The following is a 23257-nucleotide window of genomic DNA, read 5'->3' as shown; positions in this document are numbered from 1 at the left end:
CAATCGGCCCAGGGTCTCGGGCTGGTCAGTCTGCTCCCAGAGGGAGCCGGGGCAGGCTCACCAGGACACGGCCCCATTCTGCTCTAACAAACCCTGACTGCCTGCAACAGCTAGTTACCAGTCCAGTCGCCTCCCAAGTTTCTCAATCCCCACACAAGAGCGGGTACTGAGGCAGAAAAGCCAGGCGACCGCCTCTGGACAGAGGGCAGCGGTGGACTGGCACCAGAGTGCCCCGCAGCCTGGGGCCTGGGCTGCCTCGTGTTACTACAGCTTCACAGAAACGGAGAAGGGCCACTGGGGGCTCCATGGTCTCCTTCTGGAACCTGCTGGGCCAATATTCTAGAGTTCAGAATTTCCTGATCTTAGAAATCACCACAGGATGGCCTCCTCTTATTATGTTAGACCTCAGTTTTTACAGCTCTCTGGATCTGGGAAGTGTGGGACCTGGGGGACTTTACAGGTAAAGCCAGTTGCTGAGGTGGTACGGGGGAGGCCGTGCAAGCACCCAAGTGCACGACGCCCCCACCCACCACCCCACCCCAGGGCAGGGGGCACGAACTACGGTTGGGGTGGGCTGGAGCTCAGAGACCCATGGGGAGAACACCGCAGTGCAAAACCTTCTGGGGAGGGAGAGGTTCAGATAAATCTGGTGATAAAATAAATCAAACAAATGCAAGCTCCTAGCCACCACAGGGCTTCACGAGGCCGAGAGTCTCAGGCCTGCTGCCCCAGCCTTGTCTCAGCCTCTGCAGGCCACACTCCCAGAAGGTTCTGCTGAAAACAGGGGACAGGCCCCTTCTTAAAGCCTGCTGGCTCCCTGCCACCCTCAGGCTAACAGGGCCCACAAGGCCCCACCTGGGTGGGTGGTCCCTCCCTGCCTTCTCCAGTCTGGCCTCTGACCCTCCTGCCTCCACCTCCAGACTTCTGACTCTAGGAAGACTGGCTTTTTTCTCCTCCTAGGATGGGCCTCACTGGCTCCGCCTCCAACCCTCTGCACTTCTTCCAACTGCTCCGCACCTGGCTCACTCCAGTGATTTCTTTAGGCCTGAGACGGCCCCTTCCTCTAAGAAGCCACCTGTGCCTTGCCCATCAGCTCTTCCCAGTCAGGGTCCTGGGCACCCTGATTTGATTAGAACTATTTACCATGCAGCTCCCTTACTCAACTGTGACCTCCAAGGAGGCAGGGCCTGCCTTCGCCCCCGACCCTTAACATCGGCATTCACTAAATGAGAGGCTGCACTTGCCTTCAGCTGGAAGGGACTGAACGTGCACCACATCCCAACGCTGGGGAGCACAGGAGGAATTCTGGCCAAGGCTGAGGACAGAGGAGCAGCGAGGACCTTCCAGGACGCTTGAGCTGCCCAAGAACCACAGAGATCCCCTCCTGAGTGCCACCCAGCCGATTCCTTCACTCAGGCTGCTTCTCATCCCTGAGCTGCCTGGGGAGGCTGGAACGGTCATCTCCATCTTACAAAGGGTTATGGGTTCAAGACGAAGAAACCACGTAGCAGGCAGAAGCGGATGCAGCCGTGAGCCAAAGCTCACGCACCCAGGACCCAGGGGCAGAGAGCGCAGGCCCCCCGCCACGCTGCCTGGCTTTGTGACGGCCTCCAGTGAGTGACCTTGCCTCTCTATGCTCCCAGTACCTCATCTACAAACCGGGAAGAACGGCACCTGCCTCCCGGGTGGCTGGGAGACATAACCGAGACACCCACTCAGCCCAGCGGTGGGAGTAATGAGCGGTGACCAGGCTCGCCCGGAGAGCAGGGGCCTCGCCTGGGCCCCTCCACGCTCCACTGCAGAAGGCCGCCCACCCAAATCCCGTTTCTGCAGTTACCGCAAGTCAGCGGCTTCAGTGTGCTCTACAACAAGTCTGCGAGGCCAGCCCCAGCCACCCCTGAACTGAGGTCTGGAATTGAGCCTTGGGACTGAGTGCCGGGCAGCTGCGCTGAATCAGGGGCCCTGAGCAGGACAGCCAAACCTGGCCGCCTGGGGAGCTTTCTAGAAACACAGATTCCTGGCCTCCATTCCCAGAAGCTGCCCCCGTCATGGCCAGTCCAGTCCAGGGCGCCTGGCTCCACAGTTCTTAATACTTTTGGAGCCAAACGCCTGTGAGAGACAGGAGACGCCTGGTTCCCAGAAACACGTGCACACACTTTCGACAGGCCCCTTGGAGGACCGAGTGCCAAGCACCCAAGGCGTGGGGCCTGGCACAGGCCCATCAACTCCTCCAAGAGGCTTTCTCCCCAGTGCCTTGGTGGCGTGAGATCTGATGGAAAGCCTCACTCCCCTGCTGCTCGCCCACCCTCCTGGGCGCCAGACGCAAGTCACAGGGGTGACCCACAGTCTTCACCCTTCAAGAGGGAAACATGAAGCGAACACAAATAAAGACCTGGAGGTGGAAAGGAGGGCCAGCCGCTCCCCACACAGGCCCGACCATGGAGTCAGCTGCCCACGGGGCTTAGGGCTGGGGCGCCAGGCCAGTCTACAGAGGGGACGGGGCCCCGGGGGCAGCTGGAACTTGTCCACAGTCATGGCCGGTGTCTGAGAGGCTGTGGTTAACACTTCAGCGCTTCGCATCTAGACCCTCGCTGCCCTTGCTGCCTCTCAGCTGGAGGCCGAGACAGGCTGACTGAGTTTCAGCTCAGAGAGGCTGGGCAGCCTGCCCAGAGTCACCCAGCTCGTCACAGACAGGACTGTCCCTGTCAGGGACGTCGGGGAACTCTCCTGACGGATAGACTGCAGGGTTTTGATGAGGGAAACGCTGCGGGAGAGGCGAGTGCAAACGCAGAGCAGAGACAGCGCGGCACGGAGGGTAGGGGCTGGAGGCAGCGGCAGAAGACTGGCGACGGCAAGAACAGGGCCCCCCAGCACTCCCCGGGGACACTGTTCTCTCACTTAATCCTCATCGCCCTATGAGGAGGTACAACTGTCAGCTGTATTTCATAGACAGAAATATCATTATGGACAGACAGAACGACCGCCCAAAGTCACAGGGCAGAGTCTATGTGCCAATGCCGGCAGGAGGAGGTGAGGGTGGGCCCTGCTGGAAACCTGGGGGAAGCACCAGAGCCACCCCCCTCAAGGGCACTGGCTCCTCACCAGCCAGGCCGCCCACCACTCAGGTAAAATGAGCCATTAACTAGCAAGAGAGCCTCTGTCCACTACGGACAGGTTCCTTTCCACCTGTCAAAACAGTTTCAAGGACTCAATCTGCAGCCCGGGTTTCAGTGAGAACAAACAGAAAGGTGTTTCCACCCCCCTGATCCTCACTGAGGAACACGACGGCCGCTGTCCCCACCAACCCCTCGCTCCCATTGAGCCCTGAAGCTCGGGTGGCCAGAGCTGGGCATGTCTGGGCCCCCTTCACCCTGCAGACGCCGCCACTCCACGTGACGAGTTTCCTGCGGGGGGCAAAGCTCCCATGCCCCCACTCCAGGACAGACTGCACAGGGTGGAGGTCAGGGAGCGGGGAATGAGTCATGGGCAGGACTGGAGGGAGGGGGCAGACAGCCGCCCAGACTGTGGTCGGTGTCACATGCTCCCTGATGCCTGCCTCGCCAAACCCGTGTCTCCTCCCCACATGGTGGTCAGCTGGGACTAGGGAGACAGCTGGGCCTCAGGTCACTCCTGCAGTTTGATCTGAAGAGTCCCTGGTACAAGACCCTCAGAGGAGCTGGGACAGCAAGGCCTGCTGCTATGGATGGGGGTTGCGGCAGGTGAGCCCCTCCTCCATGGGGGCCCACTTCCACCCCCCAGGGAGTGTGGGGCGCACACGGGCCCCAGCCCAGCAGTACGGAGGCGGCCTCCTTTCCAGCTTCACAGCCCATCCACTGGCAACCGGCTTGCTGCAGAGAACCCCCTGCCCCACCAGGTCCATCCCGTCCACTCAGACATCCTGGAGGTCAGGTCAGCAGGACAGGGCTCACAATTTCACAGATGAGGAAACAAACCAGCTCAGCGAGAATCGGGGCTGTGCCGGAGCCACAGCATGCTGCAGCCGGGGCCAGGCAGGGAGCACACCGCAGCGAGAGGGACCCCAGGTATGGCCTGGCCTCAGCCCTTCTGCATGGCTGCACGTGCCCCTGGCACTCATTTGGCCATGATCCCCATGTGTCTTTCGAGGGGCTGAGCGGGAATGAGGATGGACTGTCTGCTCTCCCATTCCAGAGGGAGAGAGAGACCACCAGCACGAAACAAATGTGCATCTTAACAGCAGGCGGCCTTTAGTGCAATGAGGCAGACAAGCAGGCCCCCAAGTTGGGGGCAGGTGGGGACGTCATGTGACATGGGAGCCAGGAAAGGCCCTTCTGAGCGCTGGGCTGGGTTGAGCCTCAGTAGGCATGAGACTCTCCCGCACCTCTTTCAGATGTCTGGCCTCCAGGAATCCCTCAACACGTGACCTCTGACAGGGCCTGACAGGGCTCCTGTCTCAGGCAGACACCCCCAGAGGCTCCCACCCAGCTGGGCCCCCACCTAGCCCCAGACCCAGCCTCACCCACCGCAGCCGGAAGCTGTCAGGCCTGGCCAAGCTCTCTTCCCAGGGCAAGGCTCTGCTGACTGGGCGCCCGGTGCTAGGGCCCAATTCCTCCAGTGGCTGCTTGCTCCCAGCCTGGGGGTGCTCCTGCACCTCCGGCCAGGGCGACTTCTCCATCTCTGCGATGGAAGAGCAGCTTCTGAATGACCTCTTCCAATTCCGATGTGCCAATTCCTCCCTCACCCTTGGCCTCGGGGTCATGTAACCAGGGCAGGCCCCAGCGTGACCCCTCCCTCACCCTTCCCACGAGGGCTGCAGCTCAAATGACACCCTTTCTGCTTTCCCGTGGCTCACAGACCACCTCCAGCAAATCTCCTGCCCCTCCTCCAAGACCTGCCAACCCCTCCCTGAAGCCCCCAGCTGAGACCCTCAATCTCTCAACTGGGCAAGCCCCCTGGCCCAACTTCCCATAGCCTGGCAAGCCTCTGTCTCCCTCAGTCCCAGACCAGCCAACAACTCCACTGTCTTCCCCAGACACAGGGCAACTCACCGGCCAGGACCAGGCCGGCCAAATCCCATCTCCCGAACTCACCAACTTCACAAATGAGCCTTCCCCTGCCTGGGAACTCCTTCCCCTGCCACCCAACTCCTTCCCTCACAGGTCAACCTCAGCCCCTCTCCCTGGCCCAGACAGACCAACTCTCCCCACCCTCCCGTAAAGTCAACTCATTTCTCCAGGTCATCACCTCTCCACCTCAGACCCATTGATGTTTCTGGAGAGTGAGTGCAGACCAGTCCTGCCGTCCCTCCCAGCCACCATCCTCTCAACCCCTCCCAGCCAGGCACCAACTGACCCTCCTGCTCAACATTCTGCCCCCCCAACCCCCGCCTTCACTGCCTCTTCACGACTGCCCATGAGACATAAAAAAACCCAACCAACCAAAAAAAAAAAAAAAAAATCCAGACTGAATCTGCCTGGATAACAGCAGCTGCTATTTATGTGGCAGGAACTTACAAGGACTATCTTATTTAATCCTCACAACTTCCCCACAGTAGAAATTAGCACCTCCATTTGCAGAGAAAGAAACAGGAGGCTCAGAGAGGAAAAATGGCTTCCCCAAAGCCCAACAGCTGCTTAACACACAGCTGTTGCTCTTCTGGGAACCTGCGGGCCAGAAACTTTCCCCTACTCCCACCCCGCCCCCGGCCCGGACTCTCCAACTGCCGTGGCCACCACCACGTTCCAGCCCACAAACGGAACATCTTCCCTTCCCCCGGGCCCAAGCCCACCAACCGACTGGAAGCTTGTGAAGCATGCCCCCCCAACTCCATGAACCAACTCGTCCAGGCTAGCCCCTAAAATGACCAGTAGCACCTAACGTCACCCCTAAAATGACCAACCATAACTGCAGCTTCATGAAAGCCCAATCTGGCTGACCACTTTCCACATACAACCTTATTCAGTCCTCTCTGAAACCCCGTGGCGTGGCTATTCTCACCCACTTACAGGTGGGAAATCAAGGCTCTGAGGAGTTAGGAACCCAGCCTGAGGTCGTGCTTTGGGTAAATGGGACTCAGGATTGAGCTGCAGCGCAGGCTAGCCACCATCCTGCTCTGCCTCTCCAGTTCTTTCCCTCCTGCTCTGAGCTCCCTGGACCGGATGCTATATCTGGGGCCTGTTCCCTCTTCCCTTCCTCAGCCCTAGTCCCCCAAGCCCTCCAACCTAACCTATCTTGAGGGCCGAGAGCCCAGGGACTTGGCTGGCTCCCAACACCAAGAATTTTAAATTAACCACTGCCTCTTTAACAATAACTGGCTGGGGAATTTCCTGGAGATCCAGAGGTTAGGACTGTGCTTCCACAGCACCGGGCCCGGGGTTTGATCCATGGTCGGGGAACTAAGATCCCCCATTCCGCACCATGCAGCCAAAAGACAAAACAAACGAAACACTAACTGGCCAAGATGGCATTTACGGCCGCTCCTCGTGGGTTCAGCTTTCAGTTCCCACGTTTCCCACCCTCACATCAAAGCCATCGATGTCTCCACTGCCCACAGACTAGCAACATTTCTACCTCTCTCCCCAGGGCCAACAGACCAACTTCTATAGACCCGAGTCCAGGCCGATCCCTCTCATCTTCGGCTCCATCCCAGCACGAGTCCCAGACCTGTCCAGGACTCAACCCTGCCATCCATCTCTGGAGCCACTTTCCACCTTGCCAGCCCTACAGATAAAACACACTCCTCCAACTGCTCTTTCAGTTCCAACACAGAGCCGACCTTCTCCAGAGAACTTATAACCTATGCAGTCACTCTCTCCCTACCACACCTCGAGCCATCAAACTTCTCCAGCGCTCTCACCTTCCACCGCCAGCAACTCCAATGTTTTCTCGGGGCAGGCGGGACGGGGGTAGGGGGAACAAAACAAGGACAGCCCTCCCAGAGCCAGGCTCCAAAGTTCCTCCGCTCCTGAATGACTGACAATGTTCTGCTTCCCTTTTTTGGGGGGGGAGGTGGGGGTGGAGCAGGGGAGGAGAGGACTATCTCAACCAGCCCCAAACTGACCACCAACTAGATTCTTTTTCTGGCAAGTTTGTTTACCTTGCCTCCCTTTCCCAGTCCCGGGATTGACTTGACTCCTCTACCGCCAGACTCCAAGTTAACTCCTTGTCCTCCTTTCAGCCAAGGAAGTTGAGTCACATGACCATCCCCAGCCCCCGAGGCTTGCAGACCGACACTGTAACCTCTTTCTGTCCCCATGGGCCCATCAAACTCCTCCAACTGCCCTTTCAGCGACAATGTTGACCCACTCTTCCTCCCCTGACTGTTCTATCCTTCTCTGAGGGAACTATGAACTCAAAGGCTGCTGCCCTCCTAATCAATTTCCCAAGCCACTAAACTTTCTTTGATTGCTCACCATCTGAATTCCTCAAACGATCACCATCAGCGTCCCTTGGGGAGAGGAGAGAGGGAGCATAAACCAGCTAATGTTCACCTTCCCAACCCAACAGCCACTCCCTAACACCCTCCAAGCTCTAAACTGACGACTGTCTCCTTAAATCATTACTAGGGGCAACTTATTGAGCTCCACCTCTGTACTGGTGGCCGCACCGACTCCCAGGTCCCCAACCAGCCCGCCCCCGCGCTCCAGCGGTGGCTATACCGTGTCTCCATGGGTCTTTGGGTTCCACAGCTCCGGACACGATATCTTCGTCGGAAGGGAACGTAACGCGCTTGGCCGCAGCCTTGAGGCGCCCGTCGGCCGGGGGCGATGCAGGGCCGGGAGACGGGGCCTCGGCGGGGGCCTCCTCGGCTTCGCCGTCCGCGCCCGGCCCGGGCGGCGCCTCCTGCGGCGGGATCTCCATCGCCGCCGCCGCCGCCTCCTCACGGGGGCCCTGGGGACATGCCCCGGGCCCCGGACTTGTCTCTCCGGGCCCTCCCGCCGTCCCGGGGCATGGGCTCAGCCACTGCTTCAGGCGCCGACTCCGTCCCCTCTCCTGGTCGTCGTAGTCGTCGCCGCCGGGAGCTCGAGCGCGCCTCCCCCGAGCCCCGTGCGCGTCTGCTCCTTCGCAGCCGCACTTTCGTTAAGGGCCAATGATCCCGCCACGTACGCGGAAAAGCAGAAAATCAATTTAAGTTATTTTCAGGGAGAGTTGTCTCGTGCGTTGTTAAAGCGGGTACCAAAAAGCAGAAAGAGCCACAGGAAAAAGAAACGTGAGTAGTGAATCTGCAGAGCCGGAACTGCAGAATACGAGGGGCGGGGCGAGATGGACGCCGTCTCCCGGAGCAGCGCGCAAGCGCGAACCTAAGCCGCTCCCCCGCCCCACGCCTCCCGGCTTCAAAGTAGATAACTAACATTCAGGCCCTCACACATTCGTCACGAGCTCAGGCAACGGAGAAAGGAGTGGAGGTGATAGGAATAAAAACATATGCTTGGTGAGGCTAGGCCAACTGATATGGAGAAAAGCAAAGGGATGGAGAACTTGAAAGGCTATAGGAGTTGTGTTGACTATATGAGTACAGGTGATGGATGCTGACAGAGGGAATCTCTGCCTGGAGACAAAGCCTGTCTCCACTTGCTGGTTAGGCTCCAGCTTTCCATTTGCAGACTGCAATTTCATCAATGACCCTCTTTGGATGTTGTGGTTATAACAGACGGTAAGTCGTGTCGGGCTCTTTTCTATACATTGTATTTTATATAATTTAAACTTAAAAACGGAAATGAGTCCATAAGGAGTATTCTAGCCTTAATTTAGCTTTTTGTTTTTTTATTTTTTTAAGAAAAGAAAAGGCTAGACGAAGGAAGAAATTCCGAAAGCAAGGGACGAATCTTCCAACCGAAATACCCGGCGATGGAACAGGTAGATCACGGAGCCAGTAGCGAACTAGCACGAACTCAAGCCACGCCCCCACAAGGGCTGACTCAGTCGTTTACTATTCGCCTCCGCACTTTCTCCGCTCTATCCCAACCCAACCACAACCCTGGGTGGGCGGAGCTAAAACCAAAAAAGGTGACTTGGGGAGGAGCAAGTGACGTCGTTGCTAAGGCAACTCGAAATCTGGGGCCAGGAGTCGCCAGAGGTAGCGTTGAGAATGAACAAATGGGAGCTGAGGCCCTGCACAAGCTTCATTCAACTTCAGGGGTTGCTGCACTTTGACCACTGAAGATGACCAAAGGAAATCACATCTATATTGAACGGAATCTTCACTTACATTCTTAAACTGATGGGACTACAGAGGGGGCAGAAATTACTTTTTGAAACAATCTACTGAGGGAATTCCCTGGAGGTCCAATGGTGAGGACTCTGTGCTTCCCCTACAGGCGGCCTGGGTTCAACCCCTGGTGTGAGAAGATCCCAATGTCATGGCCAAATAAATAAAAGTAAAGTGTGTGAAATGGACAGCCAGGCTACAAAGCCGGGGTTAAATGGAGAAGGGGCAAAGTTTCACTCTAACCCTTAATCCCCCTTTTCCCCAATGGTGCTGCAGGGTTTGACCCACCTAAAGGCTACCCACCCAGAGGCCAGGCAATGAGAAGGACCTCTTGTGTGTGACCATGTGACCCAATTCAAGTCACTCCCCTCACTGTATACAAGCCAGCCCACCAGAAAAGTCCAAGTCTCCCAAGTCTGGCATCCAGCTCACACCAGCTGTTCCAGACTAGCCATGGTCCAATCCTCACATCTTTATCCCAGCTCCTCCCACTCCTTTGACATGTCTTCCCTTTCCTGACCCAGCTCCACAGGATTCAGCCTTTCAATAGCCACCCTTTCACTCCCTGAATCTGGCTCAATCCCTATAGGCTACATTAAAAAGAGAAATAAAACAAGAAGCAAAGTTTCCTGAGATAATTGATTCCTTGGCAGGAGGGAAGCATTGGGGAATATTTCCAGGGTGGCTGAACGTTGCACCCTCTTCAATAGACAATTTCCCATTAGGTAATCTGCCGTCCTTTATTCCCTCCCCCTGTCCCAAATCCTCAGGAACTGGCATGGGGCCCATATATCTGTAGAGTTGAGAGTTCTGTGAGGTAGAGCATTCCTTTCAACAGGATGTAGAACCCATGGGGTTGCAGAAGTTTACTGACTACACCCTGGATGTCCAGAGATATCAGAGTTGCTTGGAGCTTGGTGCGAATTTCCAAGGGGGTTCTGAACTCTCTGGGGCCCAGAGTTCCAAGCTCAGGAACATATGGAGGCCTGGGAGACTGTAGCTACGCCCAAGGCAGAAAGATGAACACGATGAAGTCTTTATGGCTTGAACGTGTATGAGATAATGTCACTACACCGGAGCAGTGCTTCAGCCTGAACGCCTATTGGAGTCTGAAGCTGCGACACGTAGAAATTGGCCACGTCCAGGTCGGTGGCTCCGAAGTGGGCGATCACCTGCACACCCTCGTGCAAAGTGAAGCACACTGGGCGCCCCACCATGGCCAGCAGGCTGCGGAGGTAGCGCTCCCGGAGGGAGGCTCGAGCCTGCTGTTCCCGGGATTCCCGAGACTCTGGAGGCTCCGGGACTTCCGGTTTCGGGGGGGCTCTGCGTCCATCGGGAGCAAAGCCTCGGTTCGAGCCATCAGGACCCCGGGGGAGCCGGAGCACAGGCACAGGAGTGGCCAGCGGAGTCTGCATTATCCTGGCTGTTGGGTGAAGAAGTAGACCAGGGAGTCATTATGGGGAGTGTGGAGCTACAGGAAGAGGGGGCTTGGGGCAGAGGCCTATCTATCCCATTTCCACTTAACCTGTCCAAAACCCCACTCCTAAGTCCCTCTTCTAAAATCTGTGCCATCCCTTGGCCAGTCACCCCTCTTCCCAGGACCTATCACCCCCATTTACAAGGTCCATGAAAGAAGAGCCTTTGCACTGCTTTTTAAATTTTATTTTTTAAGTTTTTGGCTGTGCCACCCAGAGGATCTTGGTTCCTGGACCAGAGATCGAACCCATGGCCCACTGTAGTAGAAGTGTGGAGTCCTAATCACTGGACCACAAGAAATTCCCTGTACTGCTTTTATCCCCAGTCCCTAGCAATAAATATTTGCTAAAAGAACAAGCCCTGACCTCTCTCACAAACAGCCCATCCAATCCATTATTTGTGGAGGAGGGTATGGCAACCCACTCCAGTATTCTTGCCTGGACAATCCCCAGGGACAGAGGAGCCTGGGGGGCTATAGTCCATGAGGTCACAAAGAGTCAGACACGACTGAGGGACTAAGCACAGCACATCTTCCAAATAAGTTCCCATTCACACAGGAGTCAGCTCAAAAGGGGGATTTTTTTTTTTAAGGGTGAAATTTTTTGAGTCATACTTATTTTAAATAAATAAATGAAATACAGGGAGGAGAGGGGAAAGTCCTTACCATACGTTTGAGAAGGCCCAGGATATCTGCAAAGTGTTAAAAGTACCTCCTCAGAAGATATTCCTTGTAAAGACTTCAGAGTAACTTTGCAGTGGAGAAAGTGGTAGACACCAGTCTAACGTTGGCATAAAAATCAACATGTACAGTAATGGGGCGAACAAACTCCAAAGGCATCCTGATATGACACACTCGGGACAGGGCACCCCGTCTATGGTGGCCCTGCCAAAACGGATGACCTCGATCTATTGAGGTAACTCAAACTGAGAAACAGTCTACCAAAAAAACAAAAACATTAGCCTGGTTCTTCAAAAATATCCAGATCGTAAAAGACAAATGTTGGGGCAGGGCCGCAGGCAGTTCCCTAGTTAGGATTAACCAGTGGTTAGGATTTGGTGCTTTCATAAGAGTGTGTGTGTTAGTTGCTCAGTTGTGTTCGATCCTTTACAACTCCATGAACTGTAACCTGCCAGGCTCCTCTGTCCATGGGATTCTCCAGGCAAGAATACTGGAGTGGGTTGCCATTTCCTTCTTCAGGGGGATCTTCCTGACCCAAGGATTGAACCCACATCTCTTAGGTCTCCTGTGTTGGCAGGCGGAGTCCTTACCATCTGAGCCACCAAGGAAGTGGCCTGGGTTATCCCGGCTTAGGGAATTCTAACCGGGTTATCCCTGGTTAGAAGCAGCAAACAAAAACAAGAAATGCTCAGGGAGAAAAATATATATTTTAAATTAAAAAAAAAAAAAAATATATATATATATTCTTGAGAGTCCTTTGGACAGCAAGGAGATCCAACCAATCCATCCTAAAGGAAATCAGCCCTGAATATTCATCAGAAGGACTGATGCTGAAGCTGAAACTCTAGTACTTTGGCCACCTGATGCAAAGAACTGACTCATTTGAAAAAACCCTGACGCTGGGAAAGATTGAAGGCAGGAGGAAAAAGGGACGACAGAGGATGAGATGGCTGGATGGTATCACTGACTCAAAGGACGTGAGTTTGAGTCAATTCTGGGAGTTGGTGATGGACAGGGAGGCCTGGCGTGCTGCAGTCCATGGGGTCGCAAAGAGTCGGACACGACTGAGCGACTGAACTGAACTGACTGATTCACAACCTAATAGTTTCACTCTGTCCAACAGCTCGGTCTAGCCACTGTCATTTCCTGCCTGGACTACTGAAGTCAGCTCCTCACTGGACTCCCGATTGCACCTTTACCCGCTGTCAGTCTGTCCTCACACACAGCCAGAGGGACCCCATTAACACCTAGGTCAGATCACATCCCTCTTCAGCTCAGAGCCCTCCCCTGGCTGCCGTCTTGCTCAGAGTCAAAGTCAAAGTCCTCACCACAGCCCTCAAGGCCCTGCATGCTCCGGATCCCGCCGGTGCCCCGGCCTCACACCCCCGCCTACTCTCTCCACCTGGCCGCACTGGTCTCCCTGCTGGTCTCAAGCACGTCTGGTGTGGTCTCTTCGTGGGCCCTGGTAGTGGGGTTCCCTCTGCCTGTACTGCCTTCTCCCCATTCCCAGAGCAGCCTGTTTTCAAGATCTCCCCTTCAGCCCCCTTCGTCTGAGTCGGCTTCCTCCTTCTTCAGAGCGTGCCCCTCTCTTACACGTGATGTTGTCTATTTACTGGTCTGCTTATTTCCCTGCGACATGGCTGCCTCCCCACAGGTAGCGACCTTGCTTTTTCCCCTCTGTGTAGCCCCAGCTCCTGGAACACGGGGCGGCATACAGACCAGACTCCTTAAATACTGTGTCTGCTGGAATGAATGGAACGGAAATTGAGCTCTCAGGCCTGCTTAGGTGGGTGACCTCAAGCAAGAGACAAGAGCAAGAGACCTCAAGCAAAAGATGTTTCCTCTTCCACTGTGTGGAGAAACGGCACCAACGGCCACCTCCACTTGTTATCAGGATTCAACAGGCCCGTGCACCATAGGTTCATGACCTACACACTAGGTTCTCCCTAGTGTCATTGAAGTTACACTTGAATAACAACTGTATGAGTGCTGGTACTGCTGTGTGACCTAGGGGGAGCTGCTCATTAGGTCTGTGCCTCAGTTTCCCCATCTATAAAATAGACTGACAAGAGGACCAACCTGACAGGGTTGCCACGGGGACTAAATGACCCAACAAATGTGAAAGTTTAGCACTCGCTTGTAACATGTTACATGCTGCTACACTGAGGTTGGGTTTTTTTTTTTTTCAAGTATAGTTGTGCTAGTTTCAGGGACACAGCAAAGCAATTCAGTTATATGTATATATATAAAAATATATATATATAATTCAGTTATATATTTAAAATATATATATATATATATTTTGCTCTTTAGTTGCTAAGTCATGTTCAACTCTTTGTAGCCCCATAGACTGTAGCCCGCCAGGTTTCTCTGTCCATGGGATTTCCCAGACAAGAATACTGGAGTGGGTTGCCATTTCCTCTATAGGTATCTTCCCCACCCAGGGATCAAACTCATGTCTCCTACATTGGCAGACAGATTATTTACCACTCAGCCACCAGGGAAAACTATATATATATATATATATATATGAAAACTATATATATATATACACACATATACATATATATACACACTTCTTTAGGTTCTTTTCTCTTATATGTTATTACAGAATATTGAGTATAGTTCCCGACTGTGCTATACAGTGGGTCCTTGTTGGTTATCTATTTTATATACAGTACTGTGCGTACGTTAATCTCACACCCCTAATTTACCCTGCACCCTGCCCACTGCACTGATGCTGACTGCATGTAAGGAGATGCTGGCATTGTGGGCAGGAGAGAGGACCTAAGTTTCAGGCAGTACACCCCTCCCCCTGCTTCAGTCCCCTCCTCTCTAAAGTGATTCACTGAAGTGACTGACACGTACCAGGTACCCAGGTCCCATCCCAGGGCTACTCACCATACAGAGGTGATTGGGATTGTCTTTTTTTCTCGTGAAGCTCTTCCTGTTTCAGCAGCTCAACTGTCAGCTCCTTGCAAGAAAGGATCCTGCAGAGAAATGAATCAACGTTTCTCAACTGCAGCTCTAAGTCTGATCTCACACCTCCTCTGCTCAGAGCCCTCCCATGGCTCCCACTCCATCTGGCCAAAAGCAAAAGTCCTCAACCCAAGGCCCTATCACCTCTCTGATCTCATCTCCTTCCCTTCTACCCTGTGGTCACTGTTGTCAGTCCCTGAAAATGCCAAGCACATTCCTGCCCCGGGGCCTTTGCACATGCTATTCTTGCTTGGAACCTTCTTCCATACATGAGACATATATATTTCCAGATACATGGCTTGCCTTCCTCCCTTACTTCACTCGGGTCACTGCTCAAACATTCCTCCTTACAGGGAGGAAAATAATAGCCCTTTCACCTTGCAGTATCTTTTTTTTTTCCACATCACTATCACCTCCTGACAATATGCATTTACTTGTCTGCCCATGTGCCATCTGTTCTGCCACAGCACGTAAGCCTTTGGGAGAAGGGACATGTCCGATTACATCACAAGGGCTGGCAACCAGGGGTCACTCAATAAATATCTGTGGAAGGATTCACTCCCCCTATTATCCAACTGCCTTCTCTGCACCTGACCCACGCTGGGTGGTGCTGGAGACCCAGCTGGGAACCAAAGAGCCCGGCCCTACCGTCCAGTGGATGATACACTAGGGCTCCAGATGTGACACCAAGAGTAGGCAGGGCTGGAATGAAGGAGCCCGGGGGCCTCATGAGCCCAGAGGGGACACCTGGCCCTGCCTGGGGGGGTAAGAGGTGGTTTCCAGGAAGGGGCCCGGGAAAGAAGGCTCTGATAAGCTTACATTGGAGCAAAGACCAGAATGGAATGAGGAATTGAGCCATGAGGAGATATGGAGGGGAAAGCATTCCAGTTCGAGGGGACAGCAAACTCAAAGCCCATAGAAGGGTGACTGGGTGATAGTAAGGAGGCCAGTGTGCAGGAGGTGGGGGCAGGGGCCTTGAGGACTGGGGTATCTCTGAGTAGAGGAGGAGCAGGGTCTGACTCATAGGATCCCTCTGCCTGCTGCACAAAGAATGGACTGTGAGGGGCAAGGGGAGAAGCAGGGAGCCCAGTGAGGAAGCCGCCTCATGGGGAAGACGGAAGATGACATTATCTGGGGCAGTGAGAAATGATTGGATTAGGCTATCTGTTGAGGATTGAGAGCCCTCACTATTTGCTAAGGGACTGGGCAGAGCCAAGGAAGACTCCCAGGTTTTCACCTGATGGGCAAGACCACAGTGAACAATGAATTAATGGGACTTCTACAAGACAGATGGCTGTGAAGGAGATTAAGGGATATGCACATTTTCTAATGTATCTGACCACGGCATTCCCAGTTTAGTCCAGGGTCACCAGCCCCCAGGGCTCTCTCCCAGCACTTGAAGGTTAACACTTGAGTGTTCTAGGAGAAACACCCCCCTCTAGGGCTGATGGGAAATACGCAAGTTGCCAGAAAGCTGTTAAATTCCTTAGTAAAACAAAATTTAATTAAACATGGGCCAACATAGGCCATGTTTTTGCTACTAGAGAGGAAAAAAAAAAAGATTTGGTCATACCTGCACAATCCCCATTTTCCCAAAGAGGAAAATGAAGTTGGGCGATGCCAAAGCATTTACTGGGTGCAAGCTGGTGACTGACAGGAAAAGGGAGAAACCAAGGTTGGTCTGGTAACAGTCAGGGCCATCACCCCTGCCCTATGCAAAAGGGCAGTTTTTTCAGTCAGCAAAGGAGAGCCATTGAGGTCTGGGAGTGACTTGATAAGAAAATGGTTTGAGAAAGGTCACGTAGGGTGTGCCCAAGACAGCAAAGGCAGCTATTCTTCCTGGTGACCAAGCCGAGAGTCCTTAATCCTATCAGTTTTCAAGCCAAGGATTTCCTGTCCAGGTTTCAGGGGAAAAAAAAAATTGGATCCCGTTCCCCACTAGAAAAACTAAAGTGCCCATCACTTGGATCAATGGCAGGGGCAAGAGACTCACAAACTTCCATCCTTGGGGGCCTCAAAGTTCACTTTCTAGAAAATAGGAATGATCGGCTCCGTGGACACTTAGCTAAACCTTCAGTGGCCAGGGTTGGGAACCAACTGAGCTACCAGATTAACAGCGAAGACTCTAGACCGAATTCACCGAGACACTGACCAGCCTACAACCACCACCCCAAGGGCTGACCCGGTCTGGATACAAATTAGTTAAATGGGGCGTCCGGTGAGCATCTGGACATCGAGCGCTGAATCCCCCCGCCCCCAACCAGGGCCGGTCAGCTTCCTTTCGTTTCCGCCCCGGCCACCCGTCGCTCTCCTTTTTTCATACTAAGTAGGTCCTCCCGGCCCGCAGGCGTCCACTCCCCACTCCGCCCTGGGCTGGACTTTTTTCCAACCTCCCGACACAGATTAAGCGGACGATTCTGCTCCAGGAAAGGCCGGAGTCTGAGGACTTCAGCCATTATTACTGTTATTATCGTCGTCGTTATTATTTTCCCGAGGGGTTGCATTCCGACCTCCGACACCTCCCCCCTCCCCCGCAACTCACCCCGGGCGCGGGGATGTCTCCGCTGCTGCGTTAGGAGTGCAGTCCCTCCCCGATGCAGGTGTTCGGGGACTAGAACTTCCCAGTAGCCGGCGCTGCAAGCGCGGACCCGCCTCTTTCCGCCGCTCGGGCTCTTGCACGCGGGTGGGAGTCCTGTGCTGGGACCGAGGAGCGGGATCGTGCTCGGGACCCACCACTCTGAGATTCACGGCGCCTGGCGCCCCTACTTCCGCCGGCGCGCCAGCTGCAGAGGCCCGGGCGGGCCGCTAGCCTCCGAGCCTGGGTTCCGCCCGCGCCGCCGCCGCCGCCCCACGTGGTCGCGGGCGCGCGCTCGCGGGCTCGGAAATCAGCACAGACCCCGGGCGCCACCCCGCTAGCGGCTTGACCCTGCGCTGAGCTCTTGATCTACCAGTCTGCGTGGTGTGGACGTCCAGGATGTCCATTTTACAGAAGAAATTGAGGCTCCTGTCGTCTGCTTCAAGGCACATGGGACTTGGCACCCCCACCCCGTACACGTGCACACTCCTACCCCTCACCTCCATTCTGAACCCCACCTTCCCTATTGAAACCTTGAGATCATGCTTTTAGCAGCCACGCACCAGGAAAAAGCCTTGCAGAGCAGCACCTGGGGGAGACCAAAGGCGGTCATTTTGCCTTGCAGGACTCCCCACAGCCCCGTCTTACAATGGGAAACTGAGGCCTTGAAAGGCAGAATGTCTGTCCTGGGTTGGAAACACACTGCTCTGGGCTCAGAATTCATTCTTCCCCACGGTTTCACTAAGGGAGGGGTCTTGTAGACCTCAGCTTACCACTGGATTCCCAAGACCCAGTACCTGGTACAGAGACCCTCTGCAGATATATTTTGAAAAAAATGCATATAGAAGGAGCTCAATACACACTCTGTTAACTGAACTATGAACCATTAGCAGCTCTGTTCGTGAACAAGATGGATTTGGCTCCATTCATCTCAGAACCTACATTCTAGGGAGATTGAGAGACATCCAATAGGTTATTACATGAACAAATACACCGACAAGGTCCTTCAAGGCTTGACAAGGATGCAAAAGGAATAAAATAAGGAAAATAAGATAGAGGGGTAGCAGGTTGGGGGAGCGTCTTTAATTGGGCCGTCATGGGAGGTGGCATTGAAGAAGAAGCCACCTCAGGTCATAGCTGGGAAACCTGAAGCCCAGGAGGGAACTGGGGACAGATGGAGGTCATGGAGTGTAAATTGTACGGCCTTCGGCAGGGTGGGGCTGTCTTAGATCCTGTGGTCAGGGAGGTCCTCTGGTCTTTGGAGGACGGTTGAGCTGAGACCTGAATAACAATATGAAGGAGCCCTCAGGCTTGCAGCGGCACTCCAGGAGATTAGCATGTGAAATGCCCTCAGTGTTGGGCTGAGGACACAGCCGGCAGGCCAGAGCCAACTGACCCTGGCCCTGACCTCTGGGGGTTGGGGGGGCTTGTGTTAGGGAGAGGGGAGATAGGAGAGTAAACAAACAGTTCTAGATGGTGATGTGGTTGGTGCCAGGAAGAAAAGAAAACTTGCAAGGTTGGAGGGTGGGGCAGGGTGTTGATGCCACTTCAAATAGCGATCAGAGAGCAGCTTTGACAAGGGAAGTTGGAGGAGGCCCCGGCGGAAGGAGGCTATTGGTGAGCTATTTGGTTTTAATGGCGAGTCCAGGTCTAGGAGCAGAGTCAGACAGAGTCTGTGATCATGGCCCTCCAGGGCTCCAAACCCTCCCAAGGCTTCCGTCTCAAAAAACCCGAAGACTTTAAAGTGGTCAAAAGATGTCCCTGGAGCTGACCTTGTTTTCTCACAGAACTCCGTCGATACAGAACTTAATTTACAGAACTCCTCGAATACACAGGCCTGGCATGGGGAGAAAACTGAGGTCCCAAGCCCACCCGAGTGATCCTGTCCCTTTATAACCCTTCCTAGCTCTGCCCTCCCCCTCCATGGCACTTGTGCTGGACAGCACTTCATATTTTAGTTTATCTTGTTGAGACTCTGTCTTTCTGAACGAATAACCTGCAAGAGGCCAGGGTTATTGTCTGTTTTTCCACCCTGCTGCATCTTAGTGCTTAGTCCAGAACCTGACACATAGTAGGCGCTTAACCCTTGTTTGCCCAAGGAATTTTTATTGTAATGTATTCAGTGGAATAGGTCAGATTACTATCAGGCGCCTAGCTAGAAACTTGGCCCCTACCATTTTCTCGCTTGGGGGTGTGGGTGGGCACCTTGTGCCTCAGTTTCCACCAGCCCGGAAACGGGGTCAGGAATAGCTGTTTCTGTGCGTAGTCCTGTGAACTCGTTATCTTTATATTCAATCATTCAGCCAAACGCAGGGGTCACGGTCCTGATTGAGTTTGGCTGAGGGTGGGGCAGTCCTCCCCCGGCAGGCCCCGCCTCGGTGGGCGGAGCCACGGGCCGGGCCAGCACGTGTAAGAGTTCGCTGCGGGTCGCCGCAGTCACTCACCTGGGCGCCTCGGTCTGAGCGCGCACGCCTCGCGTGTCCTCCGCCCGCCAGTCCGCCAGTCCGCCAGTCCGCCTGCCCGCGACCCATGTCCCGCCGCAAGGCCGGCTGCATGCCTCGCCGAATAGAACCCCCGCCCGCCGCCAGCTCAGACGACGAGATGGAGATGCGAGACCTCGTCATCGACGTGAAGCCCGAGCCGGACCCGCGGCCCCTGCAGGCCCCGGGGTTAGGGCCCTTCACCCCGAAGGAAGTGCCCGCGCCGGAGCGGTTCGAGAGCGAACCCCGCCACTGCGCCGGCCCCGTACCCACCGGCGGCCTCATCCATGCCCTCGGCCTGCGCAACCAGTGGACGCCGCTGTCCCTGAGCCCTCACGGTGAGCGCCCCCTACCCCAGCCCCGGGCCAACCTCCCTCCCTTCTCTCTCGGGTGGGACCTCCTCGGGGCACCGACCCCCGCCCCTCTCCCCCCCGACTCCCGGCCCCTGCCTTAATTTCCTGGCCAGGTCCTGGCCTCCAACCTGCCTTTTGACCTTCGGGTTTCCCCTCTCCCTCGGAACCCCCAGGCCCCATCCTGGCCCCACCCCACGCTCACCACCCGCTTCCTCCCTGCAGACCGCCAGCCGTGGACCGACAAACACCCAGATCTGTTGACCTGCGGCCGCTGCATGCAGACCTTCCCATTGGAGGCCATCACTGCCTTCGTGGACCACAAGAAGCTGGGCTGTCAGCTCTTCAGAGGCCCCAGCCCCTGCCAGGGCTCAGGTGAGTAGACCCGGGATGCAGTCACCGGCCTCAAGTTCAAGGGCCCGGCTTCCTGTGGGAGAGGGGCTGAGCTGGACAGGCGAGGCAGTGAGCACTACTTCCCCTTTCTGGCTCCCCACCGGGTGCAGCCTAGGCGTGGCCAGGGCCTGCCCTGTCCTAGGGCCGAGACTAGTGGTGGTGAGGGGGGTAGGTGGGGGCGGGGCTGGGCAGGGGAGGAGGGCCACCCACAGGGTGTGGCCAGCCCCAGAAGACTGGTCTGGGGATTTGCCATACACACACCCCCAATCTGGTTTCACTTCTCCTTCCCCTTGGCCAGAAATAACTGGCCAGGTGGCTGGACCAGTGTGGCAGTAGGGGGGACCTCTGGGGAGGGCAGCGGCCTGGGGGAGGGGAGCCGAGGCCAGCTGGACTGGGGGTGTTGTCACCCCCTTCCATTTATTTATCACTTCTCATCAAGATGCTGGGCATTTGCTTGGAGTTGGGGAAGGGGCTTCTGGCCTCCCTCCCTGATGGACTCTCCCAGCCTTGCATGCCAGAAAGCCCCTGTTTTCAGCCAGGTCCTGGGTGTCTGGATACCTGGGCTCCCGGCCGTGGGTAGGAATTAAAACCCTTAACTTGGTACTAGACGTCTGGCGAGCTGAGCTTTTGGTCAGCATCGATTGTGAAGCTCATACACAGCTCTGGATTTCTAGCCCCTGTGCCATGTGCCCCTGGGATTTGTGAGAAATGGAATTATATTCAGGGCTGGGCCAGGGAGAGGGTCCTGCAGTGAGAGGGGGAGGGGGGAATTTGATTGCAGCAGGGAGGCTGGCCCTGTGGGCAAGGGTGGGGCTGTGATGGGATCATGGGAACAAAACACTCTGTAGGTGCTTGGGCTTGGGAGAATTGTGGACACTGACGGGCTTCCCAGGTGGCTCAGTGATAAAGAATCTGCCTGCCAAGCAGGAGATGTGGTTAGATTGATCTCTAGGTCCAGAAGATCCCTTGGAGAGGGGAATGGCTACTCACTCCAGTATTCTTGCCTGGGAAATCCCAGGGACAGAGGAGCCTAGTGGGTTATAGTCCATGTGGTCGCAAAGACTTAGTGACTAAACAACAGTTAATGCTTATAGAGGGCTCGATGGACCAGAACTCTCAGCTATTCTCCATCTGAGGTCACAGCAAGTCTAAAAGGGAGAGGACCCCTAGGATCCCCATATTCTAGCAAATGAGGAAACCGAGGCTCAGAGATGTGTATTTCTTGCCCAAGGTCACACAGCTAGGGGGCAGGGGAACCAACTGGAAGTCAGGACAGGCCCTACCTGTGCTCTTGAAAGCCGCCCCCATCCCAAACAAAGGCAAAAGGATCTGGAAGTACACTACTAATAGTACCTGAGGGTTAAAAGAAAACATTGGTGACTGCTAAGGCTTCTCCCCATTTAAACCTTGGCACCCTTGTCTAAGGCAGGAAAAGGGGATCATGGATGGAACCCAAGTATTTGGGGCCTGGCAGAGACATCCAGTTATCAAGAGCTGTTTTTACGAGTAAACCAATCATTTTTCCTAAATTTTCCTCTCTCTCCCACTCCCCGGGATTTCTGGATTGAAACCCCAGCTCTACCCCTGCCTAACTGTGTGACCTTGGGGAAAGGTCTCTTTGCCTCAGTTTTCCCATCTGGAAAATGAAAGTCTTTCCTAAGGAAAATTTTAAGAGGGAGCTGTGGGTGGCAGGTGCCCAGCAGGCCTAACTGGGTCAGCCCTTCGTGACCCCACTATAAGCTAGCACTCCTCTATCCATCCCTCTCCTCTTTTAACCTTTTCTTGAAGACTTTTCAAACACAGAGGGAATCCCCAGGGATTCATGTACTGCATGGATTTTCCTTGCTCCGTATCTGTCCGCCCCGCTCTCTGCACAGCTTCCCCCGGGGGCGGGGAGCCTGGCCTCTTCTGCTGCCTCTCAGCCCCTGGACCAGAGCCTCTCCCACACCTCATGTCCAGCTGGCAGCTGTGAACTGCAACTGCTCCGACTTGCCAGTCACACTGCTTCCTGGCCCTTCTCCCCTCTGCAGAACACGAGGACCTGAAGGCCTTGAACTGCCTCCGCTGTGGCCGACAGTTCACAGGAGCCTGGAAACTGCTGCGCCACGCCCAGTGGGACCACGGACTGTCCATCTACCAGACGGAACCTGAGTCCCCGGAGGCCCCACTGCTGGGCCTGGCTGAGGTGGCTGTGGCCGTGTCGGCCGTGTCGTCAGTGGTGGGGCCCGAAGCCGAGGTCAAGGGCTCCCGGGTGGGGCCCACCCGGCGGAGCCCCACCTGCCCCGTGTGTAAGAAGACCCTCAGCTCCTTCAGCAATCTCAAGGTGCACATGCGCTCGCACACAGGCGAGCGGCCCTATGCCTGCGACCAGTGTCCCTATGCCTGCGCCCAGAGCAGCAAGCTCAACCGCCACAAGAAGACCCACCGGCAGCTGCAGCCCCAGAGCCCCTGCCTGGCCGACACCGGCCAGGAGCAGGCCTCCACCGCCCCTCCTGAGCCCGCCGCCCACGCCGCAGCCCCTGCCAGCGTCCTCCCGTGCAGAGGAGGAGAGGGGGCCGGGGCGGCTGCCACAGCAGGGGTCCAGGAACCCGGGGCTCCTGGCGGCGGGGCTCAGGTGGGCCCTGGTGGGGACAGCTGGGGCGCTGACACTAAGGAGCGGAGAACGGACCAGGAGAAGAACCAGAAGATGTCACCCAAGAAGACGCTGAAGCCAGCGGGCAAGAACCGGGGGCCGGGGCCTGGGGGCAGCTGCGAGTTTTGCGGGAAGCACTTCACCAACAGCAGCAACCTGACGGTGCACCGGCGCTCGCACACGGGCGAGCGGCCCTACGCCTGCGAGCTCTGCTCCTACGCTTGTGCCCAGAGCAGCAAGCTCAACCGCCACCGCCGCATGCATGGCCTGGGGCCTGGCGGGCCCCGCTTCGCGTGTCCCCACTGCTGCGTGCCCTTTGGCCTGCGGGCCACCCTGGACAAGCACCTGCGGCAGAAGCACCCTGAGATGGCTGGGGAGGCCTGAGCAGAAGGAATGCCCCCCTGCCATCCAGGGCACCACAGTTACCCACTTTTGTGATCTCCTATCCTTCCCCCCAATCCCTGAGTAAAGCCTGCACGTAGCTACACGTGTTTGGACTCTGGTTT

At 55.5% G+C, this 23257-nt stretch overlaps 3 protein-coding genes and 1 long non-coding RNA gene across 6 annotated transcripts in view; 2 read left to right on the top strand and 2 right to left on the bottom strand.

Moving 5' to 3' along the window:
• PPP1R37 (protein phosphatase 1 regulatory subunit 37) overlaps window positions 1–7986 on the bottom strand; it is a 37386-nt gene extending 29400 nt beyond the window's left edge. For both annotated transcript variants that reach the window (XR_015146174.1, XM_086353085.1), the window contains exon 1: window positions 7638–7986. Coding sequence is in view for 1 of the 2 variants with exons in the window: in XM_086353085.1 (XP_086209211.1) it covers window positions 7638–7839 (202 nt within the window). In the remaining variant the exon portion in view is untranslated. The remainder of the gene's footprint in view (window positions 1–7637) is intronic.
• A 328-nt stretch (window positions 7987–8314) lies between these two features.
• On the top strand, window positions 8315–9811 carry LOC147354036 (uncharacterized). The gene is made up of 2 exons (XR_015146183.1): window positions 8315–8632; window positions 8756–9811. It is a non-coding gene; the product is annotated as an uncharacterized LOC147354036 (long non-coding RNA).
• Window position 9812: 1 nt separating this feature from the next.
• GEMIN7 (gem nuclear organelle associated protein 7) lies at window positions 9813–20127 on the bottom strand. Of its 2 annotated transcripts, none has more exons than XM_086353095.1 (3): window positions 19992–20127; window positions 14244–14332; window positions 9813–10610 (listed from the first exon to the last, which is right to left on the bottom strand). In XM_086353095.1, exons 1-3 carry the CDS (start codon window positions 20018–20020, stop codon window positions 10225–10227), a joined length of 504 nt encoding a protein of 167 aa, XP_086209221.1. In that variant the 5' UTR covers window positions 20021–20127; the 3' UTR covers window positions 9813–10224. The 2 variants fall into 2 exon arrangements, with proteins under 2 accessions (XP_086209221.1, XP_086209220.1); XM_086353094.1 differs by lacking the exon at window positions 19992–20127 and adding an exon at window positions 16864–17121.
• On the top strand, window positions 19261–23236 carry ZNF296 (zinc finger protein 296). Its single transcript, XM_086353093.1, has 3 exons — window positions 19261–19714; window positions 19952–20101; window positions 22150–23236. The coding sequence occupies exons 1-3, from the start codon at window positions 19426–19428 to the stop codon at window positions 23133–23135; spliced, it is 1425 nt and encodes a 474-aa protein (XP_086209219.1). The 5' UTR covers window positions 19261–19425; the 3' UTR covers window positions 23136–23236.
• The last annotated feature ends 21 nt before the right edge of the window (window positions 23237–23257 follow it).

The sequence above is a fragment of the Bos grunniens genome, chromosome 18, assembly GCF_055505025.1.
Source record: "Bos grunniens cultivar Pamir isolate PY7600 chromosome 18, Bosgru_T2T1.0, whole genome shotgun sequence".
Classification (NCBI taxonomy): domain Eukaryota; kingdom Metazoa; phylum Chordata; class Mammalia; order Artiodactyla; family Bovidae; genus Bos; species Bos grunniens.
The sequence above is the reverse complement of the archived record's forward strand: the minus strand, read 5'-3'. Positions and strand labels throughout refer to the sequence as shown.

What these genes read in the sequence shown, in the direction of transcription:
- ZNF296 (XM_086353093.1), top strand. Translation starts at nt 19,426, where the DNA reads ATGTCCCGCCGCAAGGCCGGCTGCATGCCTCGCCGAATAGAACCCCCG. An exon ending in GCTGTCCCTGAGCCCTCACG is followed by an intron (nt 19,715 to 19,951) that starts GTGAGCGCCCCC and finishes TCCTCCCTGCAG; the next exon opens with ACCGCCAGCCGTGGACCGAC. An exon ending in CAGCCCCTGCCAGGGCTCAG is followed by an intron (nt 20,102 to 22,149) that starts GTGAGTAGACCC and finishes TCCCCTCTGCAG; the next exon opens with AACACGAGGACCTGAAGGCC.
- GEMIN7 (XM_086353095.1), bottom strand. Translation starts at nt 20,020, where the DNA reads ATGGGAAGGTCTGCATGCAGCGGCCGCAG. An exon ending in TCTGCATGCAGCGGCCGCAG is followed by an intron (nt 14,333 to 19,991) that starts GTCAACAGATCT and finishes ATTTCTCTGCAG; the next exon opens with GATCCTTTCTTGCAAGGAGC. An exon ending in ATCCCAATCACCTCTGTATG is followed by an intron (nt 10,611 to 14,243) that starts GTGAGTAGCCCT and finishes TTCACCCAACAG; the next exon opens with CCAGGATAATGCAGACTCCG.